Here is a 26,659-nt window from a genome sequence, read left to right on the forward strand (position 1 = left end):
CGCACATCCCTGGATACAATGGGCAATTTAGTGTAGCCAATCCATTTAACCCACATATCTTTAGACTTTAAACATTTGTTCAATATTATTGATCAAACAGTAACATAAAAGAAAATTCATGATGTAATTCAAAATGGGTTATAGCCTAGGTGAAGGCATTCAGACAACTTCTAAAAACACAGGTAATGTCTTCCGTCGAAACAGATTAGATTAGATTTCTTACAGTGTGGAAACACGACCCTCAGCCTAACAAGTTCACACTGTCCCTCCAAAGAGCAACCCACCTAGACCCATTCCCCCCTCCACCTAACACTATGGGCAATTTTCAATGGCCAGTTCACCTAACATTGGATTGTGGGAAGAAACCAGAGCACCCAGAGAAAACCCATGCAGAGATGGGGAGAATGTACAAACTCCACACAGACAGTTGCTCGAGGTAGGAATTGAACCCAAGTCCCTGGTGCTGTAAGGAAGCAGTGCTAACCACTGTGCCACCATGCCGCCCACTTCACTTGGTGGCTACTTCATCCAAAGGTCCTGTTGTTAGTCAGATTCTGTAAGACATACCAACCTGAATTTAATCTAGCTGAAGTGGTCCGACCAATGGTCCTGAAATCAGGGACGGTGGGGGGATGCAGTTTTAATTTGGTGGTCAATTGACCTATGGCATAATTAACTTGTGCCATCCTTAAAACGTGCAGGGACCAATCCTAAACCTTCCATACTTTTCTTGTTGTCTCTGTCCCCACCAATTTGGGATATCGCTGAAAAAATGCATTCCTGTCCATTTCCTGCAAATTAGAATACCTGCAATGCTTTTCAAATTCTTTCCTACCCTGCAATCAGTTTGACCCAGTATCTAATACACTAATTGATTTTTCATTTACTTGCTACTTGAAGATTGCAGCTTGTTGATATTCTAAAAATGAAATATTTTAAGAGCCACGGCACACGTCTGCCATATCTGTATTGCCAGCCTTGTTTAAATGAGCAGTTCCAAGTTTGCCTCAGTCCAATGTACTCCTATTTCCTCAGTGTTCATTGACGTGCATAATAATTGCCAGTTTGAGACAGTCTCCACCAAAGTCTGTCAATATTCTGGACTACATTCAGGGTCTTTTTCAACAAAGTCATCCTGACAGTACCTTGGTAAAGCAAAGTGCCCAGCATTGCAGAACGTGCCCACTTTTCAATCTCCATGACTTTTACAGGATGAAATTAATCAGGTTCTACAAAATGAGAATCAAGGCAGTAGGATCAGCCTCTGGCTGCTGCACAATTCAGTGAGATCATATCTGATCTTCCCCAACAGCTACATCTTTCCGCACAATCCCAGTATTTCTTGATCTCCATACTGACCAAAATGTACACATTTCTATCTTGAATTACTCAACAATAAGCTGACATTTTATTTCACCAGGCAGTTTAGTGGAAAAGTTTTCCAATGATTTCCTACTCTTGGGATTTACTTGTTTTGAGTAAAGATGTTTATAAGAAAATCTTGCTTCCTACTCTTTTTATTACTGGTAAGAAAGACACATTGTTCTTGTTTTCCTTTGCAAAATCTTGTTGGATAAAGTATCCAACTATAAATATTTATAATGGATATGTCCTATGTAAAGTTATCAAATAGTAATTACACTCTCCCATCAGAGCAGTTTTTACATGTTCGGCAGCTCTGCTTCTACTAAAGACGAGCTCCTTTTCTCTGTTCTTTTCTGTTTCTTAAACTGCCATAAGTCATATTAGTTACCAATACTGGAAAGTATTACAGAAAATTGTGATTTGAATATTTGACTTTAAAGCAGCTTCTGAATTACGTCAGCACCCATCTCTGGTGTAAAAAGTCCCTATGCGTTAATTCAAGACTACACCTAGACTCAATTCCCTGTGTGCATTTCTAAGGAGTTTGACCAGTAGACAGAGAGATGGGCTTATTCTGGGTTTGACACCCTTTTAGCCCTTATGTTAGATAAAGTAGGAAAGAAAGCAATCATTTAATATTTTATACCTGGTATGAACAGATTGACGTATGAGAAAGATCAGACAGGCTTAGCCTGTGTGCACTGGAGTTTACAAGAGTCAGAGTTAATTTAGTTGAAATGTATAAGACCTTGAAGGACTAGACCAGGTGGATGTTGAAAGAATGCTTTCTTTTGTGGGACAACCTAGAACTAGGAATTGTAGTTTTAAAAAAATAAGGGGTCATCCAGTTAAAAAGGAGATGAGGAATCATTTTCTTCTCACAGAACATTGAGAATCTTTGGAGTACCCTTCCTCAAAAGGCAGTGGATGCAGAATCTTAATATATTTACAAGATAGATAGATAGATTACCAAGGGGATGAAAGGTTATTGGGGTTATGCAGAAGCGTTGAGTTGAGGTCAAAATCAGATGAGCTGTGATCTCATTGAATGGTGAAGTAGGCTCAAAGACCTACTCTTGTTCCTTCTTCACATGTTTGTATGCTTTTCTAACAGAGGGAAAATCTTCTGTGCTTTTGGTCTAACTACAGAGCGTAACAACCTTCATGAAAACGACTTTGAGAGAGAAAGTTGCTACCAAGTACATTTTATAACATGCTGATATATATTTGTTTCTCAGACAGTATATATATGCCTAGCCTCAGAGCTGCTCTTGCAGCCATGGTACTTATATGGCTAGTCCAGTTCTATTACTGGTTAAAGGACACCCCAGGATAATGGTGGTGGGAAGTCAGCATTTGGCCATTGCAAAATCTTCAGTACTATTGCTGGAATGTTGTCAGAGCCCAAAGCCTTTCTAGTATCCAGTATCTCTAGCTGTTTCACATGAAGTAAATTGAATTGACTAAAGACTGACATTTGTGATGTTGGCAACCTCTGAAAAAGGCCCATATGGAACACTTACTCAGCACTTCTGACAAAAGTTTGTTGCAGATGCTTCAGTCTTGTTTTTACTGTTGTGTTGGGCTCCCCCATTATTGAGAATGGGGATGTTTGTGGAATCTCCTCTTCCAGTGATTTATGCAATTGTCCACCACCATTCATGACTAGTAGTGTAACTGAAAAATGTGTTGCTGGAAAAGCGCAGCAGGTCAGGCAGCATCCAAGGAGCAGGAGAATCGACGTTTTGGGCATAAGCCCTTCTTCAGGAATGAGCAAGGTGTGCCAAGCAGGCTAAGATAAAAGGTAGGGAGGAGGGACTTCAGGGCGGGGCGTTGGGAATGCAATAGGTGGAAGGAGGTCAAGTTGAGGGTGAGAGGCCGGAGAGGTCGGGAAGAAAGTAACTGCTGGTTTTGGGACTGCTTAGGTCTGTCTACCCCTTATATTTTATGCTGTTTGACGTGCAGGTAGCACTATGATGTAGCTTCACCAGGTTGATGCCTCATTTTTCATTAAAATAAGGATGGTCACCTAGCTTACAGGTAATGGTAAAGTGGGGAATATTTCGAGGCATGAAGTTGCAGATTGTATTGGAGTATGATTCTGCTGCAGCTAATGGCCCAGGGCACTGACTGGATGTTTAGACATGAGTTGTCTCCAGGCAGTGATTTTTTTTGAAAAATCAGAGACATGGAACAAAGAAGGTGGCAATAGCTTCCGTTACATTTTGTGTTTTTATACATACTTTGGATAGCATTCAGCTTCATTGGCAATTATGAAAATTCACAGCACCCCATTGTCCATGACTTGTCAGCATATTTCCTGTAGACCAATCTTACCCTGACTGTCTCAGGACTCAACTGCAAATAGCGCACACACAACAAATAACAAGTTTATCCTCTGACCACAGAATTTCTAGTTGCTGCAGAATCTCTATCCCACCAATAATTGCAGCTCCAAAAGCTTGAGAATTCAAATAAACCTGCTGGACTGTAACCTAGTGTCATGTGACTTCTGTCCTTGTCCACTCCAGTCCAACACTGGCCCCTCCACATCGTGGCTTATATTTAAATAATAGAGAGATCCGTGTTCCTTATCTGAAAAAGCATAATGCATAAATGAGATCAGAAGGTGTCGGAATAAACGTATGCCATTCAGCCCATTGAATCTGTTCTGCCAATCAATTAGATCATTGATCACTTTCAAATCCATTTTCCTGCCTTTTTCCCATAATCCATGATTCCTTTACGAATTAAAAATTGGTCTCTCTCAACCTCAAATGGAGCTAGTGACTCGGCTCAATATCCTTCTGCAGTACATAATTCCACAAATTTACTATCCTCTGAGAGAAGAACTTTTGACTCATCTCTATATTAAATGGGCAACCTCTTAATCTGAGATTAAGCCCTCTGGTCCTAGACGCTCCCACATGGAGAAATAACCTTTCCACATCTATCCGGTCAAGTCCCCTCAAAATCTTTGTGTGTTTCAATAGGGTCGCTTCTCATTCTTCTAAATTCCAATAAGTGCATGCCCACCTTACTCAGTTTCTCTCTGTAAATGTTACCAGATTCAGCTTAGTAAACCTTTTCTGAACTGCTTGTAACATCATTATGTATTTCCATAGAAAAAAAAGGCCCAAACTGTTCACAGTATTACAGTTGTGGTCTGACTACTTCTTCATATGGTTGTAGCGAAATCTCCTTTTTCTTTATTCTATTACCTTTGAAGTAAAGACCAACATCATCATTTACCTGCCCTATTATCTGCTGATTTTGGATGCTAGCTTTATGAAAATCATGCACAAGGATTCCTGAATCCCTAAGTGCTGTCACCTTCTGCAGTCTTTCTCCATTTAAATAATATTCATCGCTTCTGTTCTTTCTGTCAAAGTGCATAACGCCATTTTTTCCGCGTTATGTTCCAAGATTTTGCCTGATCGCTTAAGCTATCCCTATCCCTTGAAGACTCTTTGCATCATCTTCACCACTTACCTTCCTAACTAATTTTGTATCATCCACAAATGTGGCTATAATACATTCACTTTCTTCATCAGGGAATCAGGGACCAAATATAGGAATAGACTTCTGTTTGCAATTTTCAGGTCCAAGTGGACAAGGCCTGTGGCACATTCTTTCCACCAATTTGTACCGAGTGTGAATGGTCTAAACAGTGTTTTGTGCCGGGACTAACTGTTGAAGACTGCTCAGAAAACAGCTCAGAACATGTTTACTTTGGTTTTGATGGGTTGTCAGGGACCTATAAAGTACTTGGCAATGGCAGTGTTCTGTGTGCAGTCTCCTGCAGTTTGTAAGGAATTTTCAGCTTGGCATAAAAAGCTAACTCCTCATTGTTCTCTCACCTCGAGCTCTGTGAAAGATCAGGTTTATTGTTTTAATGTTTGGTGACCATGCTGTTTCACAGCCTGATGTTCAGTTTTCAACTTTGCTTCAGCTCTGTTTGTTTTCTTTAGATAAGGAGAGATGAAAAACTGTGGAAAAACATAGTTGAACATAGCCAAAATAAGCAAACAAAACCATCAAAACCAAACAACAAAATGGCAAACCATAATATCACAGCATTGTTATATTGTGCAGACATTTTTACAAGTCTCAACACAACAGTAAAATTGAACCATGTGATCATTTCAAAAATTATTTATCCTTCATTTCAGTGACCCCCATTGTTAAATGTCTAATATGTAATTCAACTAGTGTCCATTTCAAGCACTCCTTTATCAGGTATAGAGTCATGGAGATGTACAGACCCTTCGATCCAACTCGTCCATGCCAACCAAATATTCTTACCTCATCTAGTCCCATTTGCCAGCTGTTGGACCATATCCCTTGAAACTCTTCCTTTTCATATACCCATACAGATGCTTTTTAAATGTGGTAATTGTACCAGCCTCCACCACTTCCTCTGCTAATTCCATACACGCGTACCCTCTACATGAAAAAGTTGCCTCTTAGGTCACTTTTATATCTTTCTCCTTTCACCCTAAACCTATGCCCTCTAGTTCTGGACTCCCCCACCCAAGGGAAAAGACCTTGTCTACTTACCCTATCCATGCCCCTCATAATTTAATAAACTTCCAAAAGGTCACCCCTCAGCCTCTGGCACTCCGGAAAACAACCCCGGCCTGTTCAGACTCTCCCTGCAGTTCAAACTCTTCAATCCTGGCAACATCCTTGTAAATCTTTTCAGAACACTTTTAAGTTTCACAACATCCTTCCTATAGGAGGGAGACCAGAATTGTACTTAATATTCCAGAAGTGGTCTAACCAATGTCCTGTACAAACTAGATATACTTTCCTTGCCAAATATCTTTATAATCTCTGTAGGAAAGATTGGCCAGTTGTGCTGTTTGTGACCTCGGTGTTCACAAGGAATTAATTGACAGATTGACTCAAGTAATTTAATGCGGTGATGCACAGTATAGAGATTGTTCAGTTTGAAGTTAGCTTTGAAATCAGCGAACAGGAACACAATGTACACTCAGACCCAACAGAGAAGGATGATGATTCTGCCATCCTAAGCTAGATTGGAATTCTAGCCTAAAGCGAAAAGTACAGGAAACTAAAGCAGCAGTGCATGATGAGCCCTGCTATTTATTTTCCACCAGTTATCAACCTTCCTCTTTTGTAAGAATCAACTCTTGGTGAGAACCAGTTGGCAGCCCTCTGCTACTTCAGTTAAGTGGCTGTAATTTATGAATGAACTCTAGTGAGAGTTGGCAGCTATGTGGTCAAGGAGACTGTAAGAACCTAGCCGCTCTGTCTTCATCGAAAATAAGCAGATCCATGTTGGAGCTAAAAAGTGAAGTTTTAAAAAGGACCAAAGATCAAGATGATTCAAGGAAAGACTCAACATGAGAAATACTAAGAAAAAGATACAAAAACAATTTTGAGAAGTAAAATCCCTATAAGATAAACATATTTAAACAAACACAGATGTTGAGAAAATGGTTACTTATTAAAATATAAGGGGAAATATTAATTTCCTTAACTCAATAGAAAGAAACTGGTAGTGGAGTTGAAATAGAGATGGTTGGCCTTGCAGCTATACCATTTCCAATGCGGTGTGAGCTGGGTGATAAATAATCCTATCTGAACCAGAAGGGTGCCCCTTCAGTCCATACAGATCAGGTCACAATAACGTACATAACACCCCAATTCAAATTTTAAGGCATATGAAAGAGTGTTGCCAACACTCTACTCAGTAAAAGTTAATGATACAACTGAAAAGTCCCAACAAGTTGTATTAAAATTACTCCTTTTGCGACTCTGAGAGTCAGAAAAGTTTCCTTTGACTCAATATTTATATCAAAAACTCCTCCCAAGACCCACGTTCCCAACTCTACCATTTTGGACTAATTTTCCAACTGGCTGCTTTGTCCCTGGGCTGCCCCAACATTGCTACTGGTTGACTCGAGATGCCACTGACCAGTCCAAAATTTAATGAAAGCCAGCCATTGACAGCTACATACAACATTAAAATCCTGCCATGGCAGATGGTGGAATTTAAATTCAATAAAAAAGATCTGGAATAATTGTTTAAGACCATACATCTATTGCTGGTTCGCTGAAGTATTTCAGCAAAGGAAACTGCCATTTTTTTCTTGGCCTGATTTACATGTGTCTCCAAACTCACAGCAATGTGGTTGATTCTTAGCAACTCTCTGGGCAATAAGTGCTGACCTAGCCAGCGTCGCTATGTCCTGTGAATGAATAAAAAACAATACTTGAATTTCTGCTAAATGAATATATTATACCAACTTAATATTTGAAATGTGCTATTTAAAATGTGTTTAAATAGGAGATGACATGTCGAAATAGGATTGCCTCATTTTCAGGACACTCGATTATATCAGGCTCATTTCAATTAGATTTTTAATTGCTGTTAAAAATCTTAGCACTCAACTGTTCCACCTCCCTTTTTACTTGCAGCAAAAAAAAGAACATTACAAACTCCATTTTATCAATGTTTGAAAATAAGCTGTTTACTGAAGAACCTACACAAAGAAAAAGATGGATGGATATGAATGACAATTTACTGGCACAATATTATCTACTCTTAAATAATTTGCCTTGTGAGCATTAAAGCTTTGGCCAAGTTCATTGCACAAACATCTGCAAATATCTGCATTTTGACATTAATCAGTTTCTTTCAATGCAATAGGGTATGTTCAAAATCACCCAGCACTGAATTCCAGCAATATAGTGGCAGGCTGGATTCCCAAGATGCAACACCATATGTATCTTCCAGCTGCGATGTACTGTATATCAAAGTCCAATATTTTGATTTTTTTTAAAACTTTAATCTGAATATCTGTTAGAGTGTTCTATATTATAAATGCTTACATTTATTCTTTTATGTCACAAGCAGAAATATTGGAAAAATAATCTCAAAAGCAACAGGACTGTTTATTCTTTGATTCCACCAGCAGCCATTCACGATTCATTTGGAATCCTTCCCATGTGAATAGTTAATCATATGATTATTGCTTTATACCATGACTATATCAAGGATTGGTTCTACATTTAAATAATCTCCCAGTTTGGCGATCATTGCTGACATGATTTTATTGTCACCTACTTAAATAATCTCTTAATTATAATGATTTTTGCACACAAATACCTTTTTGCATATAAATCACTTTGAAGATTAAGTTTAATTTTGGGTAGAAACTGAACATAAGGACTGGTTTTACAAGGAGATTATTCACTCATTTCTGACGGATTGCAATATGCTCGCTGAGATTTCTTTTTTTAATAACAGGACATCAAATGTCTGTTATGACTTGCTCTTGCGAATTCCGATTTTTCAATCATTTACATGGTAACTTACTGAAAAAGGGCTCAGAAATCAGCAAAGTGAAGGGAAGAATATCTGAGTGAACAATAACTTCTGTGTACCCCTTAAACAACCAAATTGAAGGTCCGATAAGGGAACCAAACAAAGACTGAGAAGGAAATATAAATTAAAGTGGGCCATTCAAAGTCAAATTAAGTTTGGAAAAAGAAAGGAAAATTGATCGGAGAAAGGGTTGGAAGAAGAAAGGAACAGTAAATAATTGCTATTTGTATAATGCTCAGTGCTATCCAAAGGAATAAAACTGCACATTTTAATTGTTAATTTTTGATTTTAGAGACATTACCACTTTGCATATTGTTGGTGTCATTCAAAATGACAAGTTAATTTACCTCCAGCGCAAAAAATGTTAATGAAATGTGGCACATTTCAATGGTGAGACATGCAGCAAGATCCATTCTTGTGAAGCTATTGGTGGATGCTATGGTTTAGACATCAATTCTTGGACATTCACAGTTAACTGTGGATGTCACCTTTACGTGATGTTCCAAACCATTTGGATATAAATAATGGTATGCATCATTAGTATTTAGTCCGTTCAGCTCTTGAGATCAAGGAATGCAAAGATAAAGGAAGCCATTCGATTGTAATTCATAGGTGGAGTCTTGGTAGCCAAAAACAGGAAACAAGTGCTCACAAATTCCACTATATTTTATGTGTTTGTAAATGGCAGGGTACAACTCTTTCTCCATTTGATATGATGTAACATAAAAGGTTATTGCATGAGATAGGAACTCATGGTAATGAGGATAATGTATTAACACCAATTATGGATTGGTGAACACAAAGAAGACAGAATCCGGATTATTGGGTCATTTTTCAGGTTGAAAAGACAGAACCAGTGGAGTGCCATAAGGCCTCAATCATTTAGTATCTGTATTTATGACTTGTGGAGGAGGGGTCAGAGTGTAATATATCCAAACTTGCTGACAATACAAAAATAGATGGGAGGACATGTTGTGATGTACTTTTGTATGGAAAAATCAAAAGGCGATCTGTTCTTTAAATTATTTACATTACTTCTCTTGATGGTAGTTAATGTGTAGATTTCTCAGAAAGTTGTGGAGGCTGAATCACAAAATATTTAAAGAGGTGGGAGTTAAATTTTTGAAATATTGGGAAGTTGAGGGCTACAGTGATCTAGCATGAAAGAGGAGTTGAGGCCTGGGGCAGATCATCGATGATCCTATTGAACAGTGGGGCAGGCATGAGAAGCTGTCTGGCCTCTTCCTTATATTCCAAATCTCCAGTGAATACAAAACTCCTCAGTTACTTAGCTGCTTCATAATCAAAGAGTTTCTTAGTGCAAACACTTAACTTTGTTGAGGTGAAGCCTCTCCGTGTTGATCAGTTCATGCAATGTCTCAGTCATATGCAGTGTATCACCTTGGTGTTAACTGCCAGAAGTGTTTAGAGGTGAAGCCTGACAGGACCGACAAGTTTGTCAAGTGAAGCAGCCACCCTAGCTGACACCAGAAAACCAGATCGAGATTCACAAGAATAATTCCCAGAATTAGGAACTCCAGAGTTCCATAGATGGATTGAGAAGCTGCACCTGTTTCTTTGGCAAAGAGAGAGTTGACAGGAATCAAAATCATGAAGATGGAGTAAATATAAAATGAACTATTCCCATAGATGGAAGGATAGAGAACAAAGGGGCATAGGCTTTATACAACTGGCAAAAGAAACGACAGAGTCATGAGGAAAGACTTTTTTACATAGTGAATGGTTAAGATCTGGACTGCACTGCCTGAGTGTGTCAAGAACAAAGAAAATTACAGCACAGGAACAAGCCCTTCGGCTCTCCAAGCCTGCACTGATCCAGATCCTCTATCTAAATGTGTCGCTTATTTTCTAAGGATCTGTATTGCTCTGCTTCCTGCCCATTCATCCATGTCCAGATACATCTTAAGTGATGCTATCATGCCCGCTTCTAACACCCCTGCTGACAACTCCATTCCAAACACCCACCACCTTCTGTGTAAAGAACTTTCCACTCATATCTCCCTGAAATGTTTCTCTCTGATTTTGAACTCGTGACCCCGAGTAATTGAGTACCCCGCTCTGGGGGGCGGAAAAAGCTTTTTGCTATCCACCTGTCTATACCTCTCATGATTTTATAGATCTTAATTAGGTTTCCCCTCAACTTCTGTCTTTCTAATGAAAATGATGTTAATCTACTTGACCTCTCTTGATAGCTAGCACCCTCCATACCATGCAACATCCTGGTGAACCACCTCTGCACCCTCTCCAAAGCATCCACATCCTTTTGGTAATGTGGCAACTAGAACTGTATTCCAAATGTGGCCGAACTAAAGTCCTATATAACTGTGACATGACCTGTGAACTCCAGTACTCAATACCCCATACAATGAAGGAGAACATGGTATATGCCTTCTTGACCACTCTATTGACCTGCATTGCCACCTTCAGGGTACAGTGGACCTGAACACATACATCTCTCTGTACATCAATTTTCTTCAGGGCTTTCCATTCACCATATAGTCTGCTCTTGAATTGAATCTTTCAAAATGCATCACCTCACATTTGCGCGGGTTGAACTCCATCGGCAATTTCTCCGCCCAACTCTCCTATCTATCTATATTCTGCTGCATTCTCTGACAGTCCCCTTCACGATCTGCTACTCCACCAATCTTAGTGTTACCTGCAAACATATTAATCAGAATGGGCGGCACGGTGGCACAGTGGTTAGCACTGCTGCCTCACAGCGCCTGAAGACCCGGGTTCAATTCCCGACTCAGGCGACTGACTGTGTGGAGTTTGCACGTTCTCCCCGTGTCTGCGTGGGTTTCCTCCGGGTGCTCCGGTTTCCTCCCACAGTCCAAAGATGTGCGGGTTAGGTGAATTGGCCATGCTAAATTGCCCGTAGTGTTAGGTAAGGGGTAATGTAGGGGTATGGGTGGGTTTCGCTTCGGCGGGTCGGTGTGGACTTGTTGGGCCGAAGGGCCTGTTTCCACACTGTAAGTCTAATCTAAAAAAACCACTTATACCTTCTGCCAGATCATTACATATATCACAAACAACAATGGTCCCTCATAGATCCCTGTGGAACACCACTGGTTACAGTTCTCCATTTTGAGAAACTCCCTTCCACTACTCCTCTGTCTTCTGCTGCCCAGTCAATTCTCTATCCATCTAGCTAGAACACCCTGGACCCCATGCAACTTCACTTTCTCCATCAGCCTACCATGGGCAACCTTATCAAATGTCTTACTGAAGTTCATGTATATGACATCTACAGCCCTTCCCTCATCAATAAACTTTGTCGCTTCCTCAAAGAATACTATTAAGTTGGTAAGTAATGATATTCCCTGCACAAAACTATGTTGCTTATCACTGATAAGCCCATTTTCTTCCAAATGTAAACAGATCCTAACCCTCAGTACTTTCACTGGCAGCTTCCCTACCACTGATGTAGGCTCACTGGTCTATAATTACCTGGATTATCCCTGCTACCCTCCTTAAAAAGGAGATAATATTAGTAATTTTTCAATCTTTCCAAACCTCACCTGTGTTCAAGAATGCTGCATATATGTTCAGGCTCCAGCTACTTCACCGCCTCCCCCCCCCCCCACCCCCCTTGCTTCCCTTAGTAACCTGGGATAGATCCCACCCGGACGTGGGGACTTGTCCACCTTAATACCTTTTAGAATACCCAACGCTTCCTCCCTCCTTATGCCGACTTGAACTAGAGTAACAAAGATCTCTCCCTAACATCCGTCATGTCCTTCTCCTTGGTGAATATGGATGCAAAGTACTCATTAAGAATCTCACCCATGTTCTCTGACTCCATGCATAACTTGCCTCCTTTGTCTTTGAGTGGGTCAACCCTTTCTCCAGTTACCCTCTTGCTCCATATATACAAATAAAAGATTTTAGAATTTTCTTCAACCCTGTTGCTGAAGATATTTCATGACCCCTTTTATCCATCTTAATTCCTCATTTCAGATTGATCCTCCACTACTGATATTCTTCCAAAGCTTTGCCTGTTTTCATTCACCTAGACCTTATGTATGCATCCTTTTTCCTCTTAGCTAGTCTCACAATTTCACCTGTCATTGCTGGTTCCCTAATCTTGTCATTTCTATCTCTCATTTTCACAGGGACATGTCTGTCCTGCACTCTAATCAAACTCTCTTTAAAAGCCTCCCACATATCAAATATGGATTTACCTTCAAACAGCTGATATCAATCCACATTCCCCAGTTCCTGCTGTATTTTGCTATAGTTGGCCTTCCAAAAGTGTAGCACTCTTCTTTTAGGATCACTCTTGTCTTTGTCCATGAGTATTGAAAAACGAATAGCATTGTGATCACTATTCCCAAAATTATCCCCTATTGAAACTTCAACTACTTGGCCAGGCTCATTCCCCAACACCAGGTCCACTATGGCCCCTTCCCAAGATGGACTATTTACATACTGCTCCACAAAACCCTCCTGGATGCTCCTTACAAATTCTGCTTCATCCAGACCTCTAACACTAAGTGAATCACAGTCAATGTTGGGAAAATTAGCATCTCCTATCACTACCACCCTGTTGCTCTGACATCTTTCCATAACCTGTTTACATATTTGTACCTCTACCTCACACTCGCTGTTGGGAGGCCTGTAATATAGCCCCAACATTGTTACTCTACCCTTCCTATTTTTAAGCTCTGTCCATTTGCCTCACTGCTTGAGTCCTCCATAGTGCCCTCCTTCAGCAGCAATACAACTCCTTCACCCCTTTTACATCCCTCTCTATCACACCTGAAGCATCTATATCTTGGGATATTTAGTTGCCAATTATGCCCTTTCCTCAACCAAGTCTCAGTAATAGCAATATCATCATACTCTCAGATATTAATCAAAGCCCTAGGTTCCTCTGCCTTACCTAATACACTTCTCGCATTAAACCAAATGCTCCTCAGACCACCTGTCCCTTTGCGTTCATCATCTGGTCCCTGCCTACTCTTCCCCTTAGCCACGCTGACTTCATTAACTAGTTCCTTACAGGCTTTTGTTGCTACGTCCTTACTGTCCACTAACCTCCTCATTTGATTCCAATCCCTCTGCCACATTAGTTTAAACTGTCCCCAACAGTGTTAGCAAAAGCAACCCAAGGACATTGGTTCCAGTCTGGTGCAGGTGTAGACTGTCCAATTTGTAATTGTCCCACCTCCCCCAGAACCAGTACCAATGTCCTAAAACTCTGAACCCCTCCCTCCTGTATCTTCTCTCATGCCATTCATTCATTCTACCTATTCTTTCATTTCTACTCTGACTAGCACGTGGCATGGGATAGCAATCCTGAGATTACAATCTCCGAGGTCCTACTTTTTAACCTGGCTCCTAACTCGGTAAATTCTGCTTGTAGGACCTCATCCCATTTTTTTAACTTTATCATTGGTGCCTAAATGCACCACGTCAACTGGCTGTTCACCCTACCTCTGCAGCCAATCTGAGATATCCCAGACTCTCTGGAAGGCAACATACCACTCGGGAGATTCGTTTTGACCACATAACCACCTATCTACCCCCCTTACAATTGAATCCCCTATGACTACAGCTTTTCCACTCCTTCTCAGCCTTCTATACAGCAGAGCTAGCCATGGTGCCATTAACCTAACTACTACTTCCTTCTCCTGGTGAGCCATCTCCCCGAACAGTCTCCAAAATGATAGACCTGTTTTGGAGGGAGATGCACCTGCACTGCCTTCCTGCTCTTTCTCTGCCTTTTGGTCACCATTCCCTTTCACCTTTAGCAATCCTAATTTGCAGTGTGACCAATTCACGTAACGTGCTATTCACGACCTCCTCAGCATCGCGGATACTCCAAAGTGAGTCCATCCACAGCACCAGAGCTGCCATGAGGTCTAACAGGAGTTGCAGATGGACACACTGTGGGAAGCTAGAGAAGTGATTGCTGGTCCCCTAGCTGAGATATTAGTATCATTGATAGTCACAGGTGAGGTGGCAGAAGACTGGAGCTTGACTAACGGAGTACCACTGTTAAAGAAGGGTGGTAAGGACAAGCCAGGGCACTATAGACTAGTGAGCCTGATGTCAATGGTGGACAAGTTGTTGGAGGGAATCCTGAGGGCCAGGATGTTCATGTATTTGGAAAGGCAAAGACTGATTAGGGATAGTCGACCTGGCTTTGTGCATGGGAAATTATGTCTCACAAACTTGATTGAGTTGTTTGAAGAAGTAACAAAGAGGATTGATGAGGGCAGATCAGTGGACGTGATCTATTTGGACTTCAGTAAGGTATTCGACAAGGTTCCCCATGGGAGACTGGTTAACAAAGTTAGATCTCATGGAATGCAAGGAGAACTAGCCAATTGGATACAAAACTGGCTCAAATTAGAGGGCATTGGTTTAGGGTGAGAGGGGAAAGATATAAAAGAGACCTAAGGAGCAACTTTTTCACACAGATGGTGGTACATGTATGGAATGAGCTGCCAGAGGAAGTGGTGGAGGCTAGTATGATTGCAGCATTTAAAAGGCATCTGGATGGGTACATGAATAGGAAGGGTTTGGAGGGATATGGACCGGGCGCTGGCAGGTGGGACTAGATTGGGTTGGGATATCTGGTCAGCATGAACGAGTTGAACTGAATGACCTGTTTCCGTGCCGTATGTCTCTATGACTCTAATATTCTTTTCAGGTTGAGCATAAATTCCTTGCTCTATCATTCTAAAAATGAAGTGTTCTGCTTCATAGCCTTTTTGAAGGTCTTGCTAATGAGTGGCATAACTTTTCATGATTGGTGTATTTGTACTCTGAGATCCTTTATTTCTGCACTTCAACAATAATGCACCTTCCAAGTATAACATGGATTAATCTTCCTACAAAATTCCCCATATTTATCTGTGGTGCAGTTTTTCTGTAAATCATTTTTCCCACTGTGAAAGTTTGTTAAAGTTATCTTGGTAATTTGTTTTAGGCATCCTCCGTATTGATGATACCAACTGCATCTCCCTGTAGTCGTCTTCTTCCATCTCCCCCTCATCTCCAGCAAAATTTGGTACCATCTGCATATTTAGAAACTTTTTGACTCCCTATCCAGACTGTTAATGGAGGTTGTGAATGATTGTGGTCAACCACTGAGATTTGTGAAACATACTTCCAAAGTTCTGCTTCTCCAAGTAACTACTATTTACTCCCATTCTCTGCTTTTTGCTTTGAATCCATTCTGCCTCCCGTCTCCTGACTCTCCAAGGTCTGACCTTATACATTCCTTTATTATACGGCACTTTATGAAGGACCATGAACTACTTCTGGGGAAAATAATCATTTGTCAGGGCTTCAGGAGACAATGCAGAAAGAAAAATCCTGAAAAGATATTCATCATACAGCTTTACTCAACTTTGATTCAACTCATTCCTACTGTTATCCAGAGATGGGATCATTTAACAATTTTGGAAGACCCCAAGGATATTTAAAGTCGAGTCATATGGGCAATTTACCAGTCCAACTTGATTAAATGCAACATTCTTATTAACTCATATTTGAGAACATTATTATTAAGCTCATCTAATCTTTTTGTATTTTTTATTTGAATAACTTGAATAATGCTGCATTAATTTACATGATATATTTATTTATTTTATACACTTTTGAAAGGTAACACTTGTTTTCTGATCTCTGTTGTAAAATTGTTACTAATAATCTGTTAATTTGCATTTTGTAAATCTAACTCTTACATGGTTTACAATAACCAGTATAAGATAAATACAATAATGGAACCCATTAATATTCATATTAATATTAGTTCTTCAACTTGGACACCTGGCAGAACTGTTTTAGAAATATACTGAAAACTTTTTCTAAAAGCTACATCATGACTCTTAACCATGAGAAGCTCATAGTTTGCCCTATGTATTGTAAAAAGAAAAATGTTTTCCCTATTTGAAGCTATTGTGTTTTGCGACTTCAATAACAAACCTAATCTCCAAATATGTATTTTGAAGTATGTTTTGAGACATACAGCTTCGAAAACTGCAAGTTGTTCACAACCTTTGCATTACTTCATTTTGGATTAAGTTATTTGCTGAATATAGAGAGGATTGATGAAAATTATACTTTCTGAAGCATGTGATAATAATTAATGGATTTGGAAAAAATAAGTGTGTGGTACAAAAAAGGAATGTGAGGCAGAGGATAGGGAAATATGGACTTTTTTTTCCTGACCAGAGAGAATTATACAATTGTGACCCCAAACATTAACATTTAGAACAATATTTCCAATTTACAGGTACCATTATAGAATTTGAAAGATGATCACTATCTCTGTAGCTATCTCTTAACATTCCAGGGTGAAGGGCATTGGTTCTGGGATTTGTCAACATTAATTTCTAAAAATCTATTGTTTATAAGTATTATTTTTTGACTTCCTCATTCTCACACGATCCTTGGATCTTAATTATTTGCTATCTATCTGCTCTGGCTTGTCTCAACTATCTGATCAAACAGTGTCTCTGCTATTCCACTTCAACACTCGTATCTGTACTCTTTGATCTCTCCTGTTTCAGTTGGTGACTTTGTGACCTTGTTACCACACAGTTCGGAAAACTTCCAGGATATGTGTCCTACAGTAGTTCAGTTGCTCACAACCTTTGCATTACTTCATTTTGGATTAATTTATTTGCTGGCTTTTCAGTTACAGTAGGCAGCGCTCCTACAGGTGAATCAACGCTATCATTAGCAAGGACAAATTGAATTCGTGGAGCTGAGAGTTTGTCCAGTACGCCAACCACAAATTCTCCACTCTTCACTGGACACTCTTACCTCACTTTACATAACTGAGCGTTTTTTTGTCTCACTGTGAATTCCCATTACTAGTACCTTTTCTGGCAATAGTCCTTCAGAAGTACATATCTCTTCATCTTTCAGCATCACAGACTGAGAGGATCCTGTGTCTCTTAATATTGTAACCTCTTTAACCTGCTGCTCCTGGCTTATGCGAATAAACGTTACCTTCACAGGTATATGGTTTAAGAAGATTTGGCACTTCCTCCTTAACCAACCTGTGACCAGCTTGTACATTGTGGTGCAGCTTTCTAGCCTCCATTGTGCTTTCCGTTACCACTCCAACAAAATTCACTGGCCTATCCTGTTTTGCTACTTTTGGCTTCCTCCTAACCCACCAACACTGTGATTTCACATGGCCTACTTTATTGCAGTGAAAACACCGGAGCTTTTTAACTTCTCTGTCCCCTCCAAGGGTTTCCTTTTTGCCCTGTGGTAAGTTATCCTGATGTTCTCCACTGAGCTCCATCTTTCCATTTCCACGTGAGGATTTCTGTTTTCCACCAATTTCTCTCCCCCATGGATTGAATTTGATTCTGAAAGCCAAACTTTGCTTTATGTACCAACTCATAATCATCAGTTATATTAGCTGCTAATCTTGCCATTTTAACTCTCTGCTCTTCCACGAGTTCTCCCTACTTCAGAAAGTGAATTTTTGAGTTCCTGTCTAAATGTCAATTTCCAAAGTTCAAACTCTGTCTCTTTTTCTCCCTCTTCTACTTTTAAACGTAATTCCTTGTCTTTTGCCTCTGACTTATGCTGCTTCATTTTCAGTTGAACTTTAGCCATCTCTCAAGATTCTGATGATGTTTCCAGCAAATTTAAGTGCTGAGCTATTGCTGCAATTATCTCTCCTTTCCTCATGGAAGGAGGCAGTTCCAACTCCAGCTTGTCTGCTAACTCCAACAGCTTGGCCTTAATCACCTTTTGTAAAACCCCCAAGGTCACTTCTTCTACCCTCCGAAAACTCTTGGACTGAAAGAGCCAGTGCTATCCCAAGCACTGTTTAAACCAACCAAATTCAACAACCAGAACAAAAGACACCAACACCTACCACTTGCTGCCTTTGAGTCCAACAACTCTCATTCCAGTTTTGAACTACAGAACAAATCCTGCAAAGAGCCCCAATCTGTTATGGACCAGGCTAGACCCCTCGAGACATTTCAAGAAGGTAGCCCAGACTCTAACATTGCTAGTTGTTTTAAGCAGATGTAAGGTGGATATTCCAGAAGAGAACCAGCTGGTCAAACCATTTAATTTTAAACAAAACAGAACTTATTTACAAGATCACTGAATGAAACACAAACAAAAGAAAACAGAATACCAAGTTATTTAACCTCTCCGAAAACCCAACAGATCATCCCAACAATGATGCTGTTTCAAATGCTTGCAACAAACCCCATAAACACCCCTTGGCACAAAAGGTAAAAGCAACCACAGGTTCTTACAGGATAGAAGTCAAAGAGAGAGAGTACCAGCCTGGACCTGCTTCTGTGGGTCTAACTGCCTTTCTTTCACACTACGCTTAAAAACAAAACAAACCAGGGAAAAGCTGAGCTGGCAGAACTGGCCACTCCCCTTTCATTGTACCAGTATTTATTTTGAACTTGAAAGCCTTCTGCCTGAGGCAGCCTTTGTTAGCTATTATCAAATTGGCCCAAAAACCCTTTATCTCCAGACTTTTCAGAGTCTGTGTCATTTACAACCTCTGGAAAAAAAAAAGCCAAGGACAGCATCACCTTGTTAAAGGAACAGCTTCATCACACTTTCTTACCGTACAATTTTTTTGTCCTCCTTGAGGGAATTTCAAAATTCTCCCAATTCCAAGGCTTACAACTTCTTTGACAATTTTATTGGCTGCTTCCTTTGACAAGGGAAGTTAAAAATAGTATTATTGCCTTCAAGGAATATATATATATATATATATATATATATTTGACAACAAACATTAAATCTTTAAATACTAGCCATTGCGTATCTACCATCACACCTTTTAATGTTTTTTTTCCCAATTTACCATAGTTAACGTCTCCCTCGTACTTTCATAAGCTTATTGCAATTTAACATGTTGGTTTCAGATTGAGTACAACTTTTCAAATGTAACTGAATGTTTCATCAAACTATGGTAATTATTCCCCAAAGATATTTTTGCAACAAGATTTTAATTATTCCTTTCTCATTGTGTAATACTAGATCGAAAATAACCTGTGCCCTAACTGGTTCCTCGGTTTGCTACAGAAAGTATCTCAAGCACACTCAGGCGCTGTGGGCAGCACGGTGGCACAGTGGTTAGCACTGCTGCCTCACAGCGCCTGAGACCCGGGTTCATTTCCCGACTCAGGCGACTGACTGTGTGGAGTTTGCACGTTCTCCCCGTGTCTGCGTGGGTTTCCTCCGGGTGCTCCGGTTTCCTCCCACAGTCCAAAGATGTGCGGGTCAAGTGAATTGGTCATGCTAAATTGCCCGTAGTGTTAGGTAAGGGGTAAATGTAGGGGCATGAGTGGGTTGCGCTTCGGCGGGTCGGTGTGGACTTGTTGGGCCGAAGGGCCTATTTCCACACTGTAAGTAATCTAATCTAATCTAATCTAATCTAATACTTCCTTCACCACATTGCTTATTGATATACACACAGACTGGGTAAACCTAATGTCATCTATGATTACTCCATTCCTGTTGCTATACACAAGTCAAATTTCCTGATTTGTGCCATATTTTACATTTACAACTTGGTGGCCTATAAACCAGTGTTACTAATGTTTGCTACCCCTTTCTTGGGGTATTTAGCTCCACCAAACAGTTTGTACATTCTGTTTTTCCCATTGGAGATCCCCTCTCATTAATGCGCTGATCCATCCCAGATTATAAGCACTACTACACCTTATTTGTTTGTGCCTATCTCTCTTGAATGTCAAATGTACTTCAACATTCAGTTCCCAGTTTTCGGCACCAGCAGCTGCGTCTCTGTAATGGTAATTAAATCATACTCCTTTACTGCTAATGCAGTCAATCCAGCTGTGTTGCTCTGAATCCTGCATGTATTCAGACAGAATGTTTTACTCTTATCTACCTTCACAGTGTCCTACAGTTTAACCTTCATTGATTCTATGATTTGCTTCTGTTGTTTTCCATTTTCATTTACGCTTTTTCTAATTCTCGCTATGAGTCTTGTTTTTATTTTATCTTAATTCCTACTTACGTTCCCACTGTCCTGAAAAGCTAGACCAAATCCTTCCCCTGTTCATCCAGTTATGCTAAGATATGTTATTCTCCTTGTACAGATCCTACCTGCCCTAGAATTGGTCTCAAAGTCCATAAATCTAAAACCATCCCCCCATCAACATGTTTCCAACAATGTGTTCCTTTGTCCAATCTTCATATTTCTACACCCACGATGTGGCACTGGGAGCAATCCTGAGATTACTGTCTTGGAGGCTGTGGTTTCAGTCTTTTGCATAGCTCCCTAAAGTCTACATTCAGGACCTCATTCATCTTGCTGCCTATTTCTTTTGTTCCAATGTATACCATAAATACTTGCTCTTCACCCTAACCCAAAAGAATGCCCTACAGCTGTTCATTGACCTCTTTGATGGTGGCATCATTGGCTACAGCCACAGAAATGCCTCTGTTTTTCTAAGTATTGAATCGCCTACCACTTCTGTCCCTTACCAGTATCCAACGTGGAAAACCATTCAGTGATTCAGGCTTCAGAATTGCTGCAATTATCTGCCTGATCTTCCAATACGGTTAAGCAGTCACCCATTCTCTCTCTTCCTGTATGGTCTTAACCTGTTGTGTAACCACTTTGTTAAATGTTCACATGTCTCTCAGATTTACAGCTGCACAGCAGTGATTCCAACCACCACTCATGCTTCAAAACCCAGAGCTCATATATTTTTGCAGCTACAGACGATATATATCCCACACTTGCGATCATCTTGGCTACAGTGAAGTGTCTATGACTTACCACATGGCATCAGGTGGATATTCAACATAGATGGTCTTTTCAGCCATGCCTGAAGCCCTCTTTTGGACTATCCAATTTAAACTAGGGATGAGAAAGCGGAAAAAAAAACCTCTTGCCAGTCAGCTTCAATGATTCTATGTCTGTTGGTGATTGCCTGTCTCAGGTTACTTTACTTGCCTGACCCTCTAGGTAATGCTGACTGTCTGTTTCAGAGTCCTTATTTTGTATGTTTCTCTAGGTATCACAGGGTCCCTCTTTTGCCTGGTTCTCTAGCAGGTAGAGATGTCCAGCTTGAGCAGCTGACTGCCTCCAGCCTCCATGTTTGATAAGGCAGCATAACCAGCTCAGAAGCAGCATGTTCCAGTAAACCTCTGTTGAGGCAACAGGCCAAAGGATCTATAAGGTCTCAACTCAAAATAGCTTTGCCTGAAACCTACTGCCTGGTGCAAGGTGTTTCTGTTTCTGGTACATAGCCTTACTGAGCCTGAAGACAGGCAGCTGCTGCTAGATCTCAGACCACTTGTAAACAGATCCTCTTTCTTGCTGTGTATCAAAGTCTCAAATTCACAATTGCTCCAGGTTACAAACTTGGGGAAACCATTTGCTCCAAATTTCAGGTTTCCTATGAGCCTGAGCAATGAGTAGGGTATGACTGATTGATTGAAATAAAGTACTTCAGATAGAGTGGACACATGCAGAGAAACCCCTGCGTGTTGCAATTAATCACTCTGTCTTAGCTCACACCATCATGCATTTTTGACTTTATAATTGAAATAAACACTTTTTAAACAAGTTTAACCCACTTGTTTGTAGGTTTATGACTTGGTAACTGATGACTTTCCATTAAGTAAATTGCTCTGATTTCTTAACCTACCTTCTGTTTTTTTTTGTTTAGCCCGAACCTCTGTCCCACTGAACACAATTACTTGTGCAAATAAACCCTGCTTCCCAGGAGTTCAGTGTTTTGATCGGAAACCACCTTCTGTTGGTTTTGCTTGTGGACGCTGCCCTGTCGGATTCTTGGGCACTGGGCGAACATGTATGAAGATCCCACGGCACGGTGAGTTACATTTCAGCATTATGGATCCATGAATACTTCACAGGCTAAGACACAGAGTTATAGAATGCAGGAACAGACCATTTGGTTCATTGTGACCATGCTGTCTATTCACAAACAAATCAACTAGAATCATAGAATCCTTACAGTGTGGAAGCAAACCATTTGCTCCATCAAGTCCTCATTGACGTTCCGAAAAGCATCTCACCCAGACCCAGCCCCTCCCCTATCCCTGTATCCCTGCATTTGCCATGGTTAATCCATCTAGCCCACACATCCCTGCACACAATTGGCAATTTAGCATGACCTTTCCATCTAACCTGCACATCTTTGACCTGTGGGAGGAAATCAGAGCACCCAGAGGAAAACCCATGCAGACACTGGGAGAATGCACAAACCAGTCCAGTCTCTTGCCCTTTCCCCAAAATCTTCATTTCCTTCCTCTTCAATTCCCTTTGATAGTATCAATTCAATCTGCTTCCACTACAGTCCCAGGCATTGCATCTCAGATCCTAACCAACTGCTGTGTAAAAATAGATTTTTTTCTAAATTCCCAACTGGTTCTTTTATCATTCACCTCAAATCAATGTCCTCTGGTTCTTGAATCTTCTGCTAGTACGAACAGTTTCTGCAGGCCACTCATGATTTTGAACATTCCTATCGTACTCCTGTCAAGCTTCTCTAACTAAGAAGAACAAACCTGGCAGCTCCAACATTCCAACGTACCAACAGAACTAAAGCCCCTTCATCCTGGATCCATTTTCAAAACTCTTTTCTGAAGCCTCTGTAAAGCCTGAGAGCAAGCTTACATAGAGGGTCAGTGTGGACTTGTTGAGCTGAAGGCCTGTTTCCACACTAAGTAATCTAGTCTAATCTAATCTACATATTGAATGGGCCAAATCTTGCATCCCTCAGCCCATCTCTCATACATTTCCCATGTAAAAAGTGTAATTTAAAAGAAAAGGACCATTACCCTGATATCTAAGTAGCATAATATGTATGCCAAAAATTAAATGGTTGCGTGTTGTTTCTTATAGCTGAGTAAATGTTATATTTTACTTCATCTGGACTCGAAGCTATGTTCTTCTACTTGCCATTGATTCAAGAATTAATCCTGTTCCTTTTTTGAATGGCTTGTCTGTCATTATTCACTGTCAGTTTATATTTCGTACATCATTTACTGTGAATATCGAAATCACACTGTATTTTGAGAGATATTGATGTGATGTTGAAAAGGATAACCCAGCACCACCATCTTCTCAAGGACACTAATTGTCTGATTTGTCAGTGACACTTAAATCCTGAGAATGAACAAAGCAAAATTGTTGTTCAGGCAAGTTTGAATAGTCAACAAATCTGTCAGAGCTGACAAATATTCCTGAAAACTCGTTGACCGCTCCAACTGTTACCTTTTGCTACAATAGTAAAACATAAAATGAAACACAAATTAAATTTTAATACTTGCACAGAATTTTTTCATGGCTTGATAAGCACGGATTTCTAAAGTCATGGTGCAGGTAAGGTTTTGAGTACTAATAGCTTTACAACTCAGGGACTTCGAATCAAAATGGCACAGTTACAAATCTATGTAAACTTCGCACTCAATGGACCCATTAAAACCAACTTCCAGGATAGATTGTTCACAGATGTTTCCCATCTGTGTTCTGAATCCATTTACAATAGTACTATGAGGATTTTATTTCTGTATACCACACATTCTTTTTGTTGTCACTAATGAAATCCATTGTGGCACAATGATCTATGTTCACTATCTTGCAATTTGCTTTTAATGACCACCATAAGGACCTCCTATTGCAGATTGTCCTAAATTGGGTTATGCCAGATTGTATCAGCACACTTTGTAATTGTGGATGAAATTAATGTTTTGACAAAAAATGAGAGTACCAATCTTACTCTAATTGCCAATTCAAGATTGATATCATGTGCTGAGTAAGCAGTCATTTCAAAGCCACATATTGATCCAATTTTGTTGTTGAGTCATTAGTCAACTAAAAAAATTGACATTTTCACAGATTTTGTTCAAAATGGGGATAATGTTCCTTGAGTTCAAACAGCCTGAATATTTCTTCTTTGTACGTTACTATCCAGAATTGATCCTCATCCAGATGTGGCTAAGCTGACAGTACTCTGAGTCATAGGCTGTAGGTTCAATTTCCCTCTCCAGGACTTGAGCACAAAATCTGGGCTGATATTACAATGCAGTACTGAGAAAGTTCTTCTTTTGCTTGGGTGTCACTGCCAAGACCACCATTAATTGCCCTTACAAGAGTGAGATGGTAGCAGATTGGGAATTACTTTAGACTTTGTTGGTGCTGTGTAGATAGATACATTCTGACCAAAGAAAGTATGGGTTTGATCAGTTTGAGTGTTGGATGGAGGCATTAAGTTGAGAGTTACATGGATATCACATTTTTAGATGTGGTCACTGCAGCTTGAAGTGCACACAGAGAAGGAATGGGTGACCACCAGTTAGAAGAAGCAGTAGCCATTATCCTGCAGAATGGCTTTGATGTGGCCTAATTCAACATCAAGCTTGCACAGTTAGCAAATGGCTCTGAACCTGTTTACAAGCTTTTTTTTTATTTGTTCATTGAGTTTGGGCTTCACTGGCTAAGACAGGCAAGTAGTCAAGGAAGCCACAGACGGCATCTCACTCAGAAAGAAAGTTTTTTCTGCTTTGCAAAGTGCTGAGAATGATGGTTCCACAGGCGAGTGTAGTCAGAGCCCAGTTGATCAAGGGTGAAGGAGAAAAAGAGGGGGAACACTGGAGGTAGGAAACTCAGCAGTGAAGGGTACAGACATCAACATGGCTTCAAGGATAATGTCTTCGTGGGGCCAGAGAATAGGATGTCACGAGACACATGCCAGTGAATATAGCAATAGGCAGTTAGAACAGATGAATGCATGGCTGAAGATTTGGTGTTGAAGGAAGGGCTAGAGAATCCTGGATCACGAGGCTGGTGATTGGGGGTTTGGGAGGAGTGGGGGGAGCAGTAGCCATTATCCTACAGGATGGCTTTGACGTGGCCTAATTGAACATCGAGCTTGCAAGGTTAGCAAATGGCTCTGGACCTGTTTACAAACATTTTTTAAAAAATTATTCATTGAATTTGGGCTTTGCTGGCTAAGACAATATTTATTACCTATCCCTAATTGCCCTTGAGAAGGTGGTGACGAGTTTCCATCTTGAACTGTTGCAGTTCAAAGCAAGAGCTACGAGAAATGGGGTTTCCTAGGCTATAGAATCTATTTGGCCATACGTAGTGTCTTTAAAACTCAAATGCACAATTACTGAGTTCATAAGTTCAGTGTAAATTGATTGCCGGGATATAGTGCTGTCTGCAAACTTTAAAGTTTTTCCTGAGTAGAACACTGGTGAATAGGTTATTGTTGTCAAGTGAGCATATAGATACAGCATTACTATCAAGAGTTAAGATTAGAGTGGTGCTAGAAGAGCACAGCAGGTCAGGCAACATCCAAGGATCAGGAAAATCGACGTTTCGGGCAAAAGCTCTTCATCAGGACCCGAAATATTGATTTTCTTGCTCCTCGGATGCTGCCTGACCTGCTGTACTTTTTCAACACTCCTTTAGTCTTGTCTCTAAATCTCCAGCATCTTCAGTACCCAGTTTCACTTTATTGCTATCAATATACAAGTTCTGCATGGTTTTTGCAATTGTGAAGGAGTCCTTCGCAGTGAACGGTTGCGCAAATTGCATAGTTGGCCAGTTCTTGTTGTATGCAGTGGTCATAGATAACATAGGGCATGAAAGGACATCATATTTTTGCACCTTGGGCAGCCCAAATATACACAGATACCATGAGATGTCAGGATAAACCTTATCATGTATATCACCCGTTAGTTCAATGCTTTCACACAAGTCCTATGAGCATTTATTTTAGCTTGCTTTCAAATAAATATGTCTGGTCGTGTGGACTAGCTGTTCCAATGGATACAAATTTGGACCCATCATTAAGAATGGTCTTCATATTGTTGATATAATCACACTTGTTAAAGATAACTGTTCACATTCCTTTGTCAGGTTTACTGATGTATATGTCTGGG

At 40.3% G+C, this 26,659-nt stretch overlaps 1 protein-coding gene across 3 annotated transcripts in view; it reads left to right on the forward strand.

The window, feature by feature from the left end:
• LOC132817050 (von Willebrand factor D and EGF domain-containing protein-like) overlaps nt 1–26,659 on the forward strand; it is a 273,802-nt gene that overhangs the window by 218,292 nt on the left and 28,851 nt on the right. For all 3 annotated transcript variants that reach the window (XM_060827117.1, XM_060827118.1, XM_060827119.1), the window contains one exon: nt 22,411–22,575. In XM_060827117.1, coding sequence (XP_060683100.1) covers nt 22,411–22,575 — 165 coding nt within the window. The remainder of the gene's footprint in view (nt 1–22,410; nt 22,576–26,659) is intronic.

Source organism: Hemiscyllium ocellatum, chromosome 7 (assembly GCF_020745735.1).
Source record: "Hemiscyllium ocellatum isolate sHemOce1 chromosome 7, sHemOce1.pat.X.cur, whole genome shotgun sequence".
Taxonomy (NCBI): Eukaryota; Metazoa; Chordata; class Chondrichthyes; order Orectolobiformes; family Hemiscylliidae; genus Hemiscyllium; species Hemiscyllium ocellatum.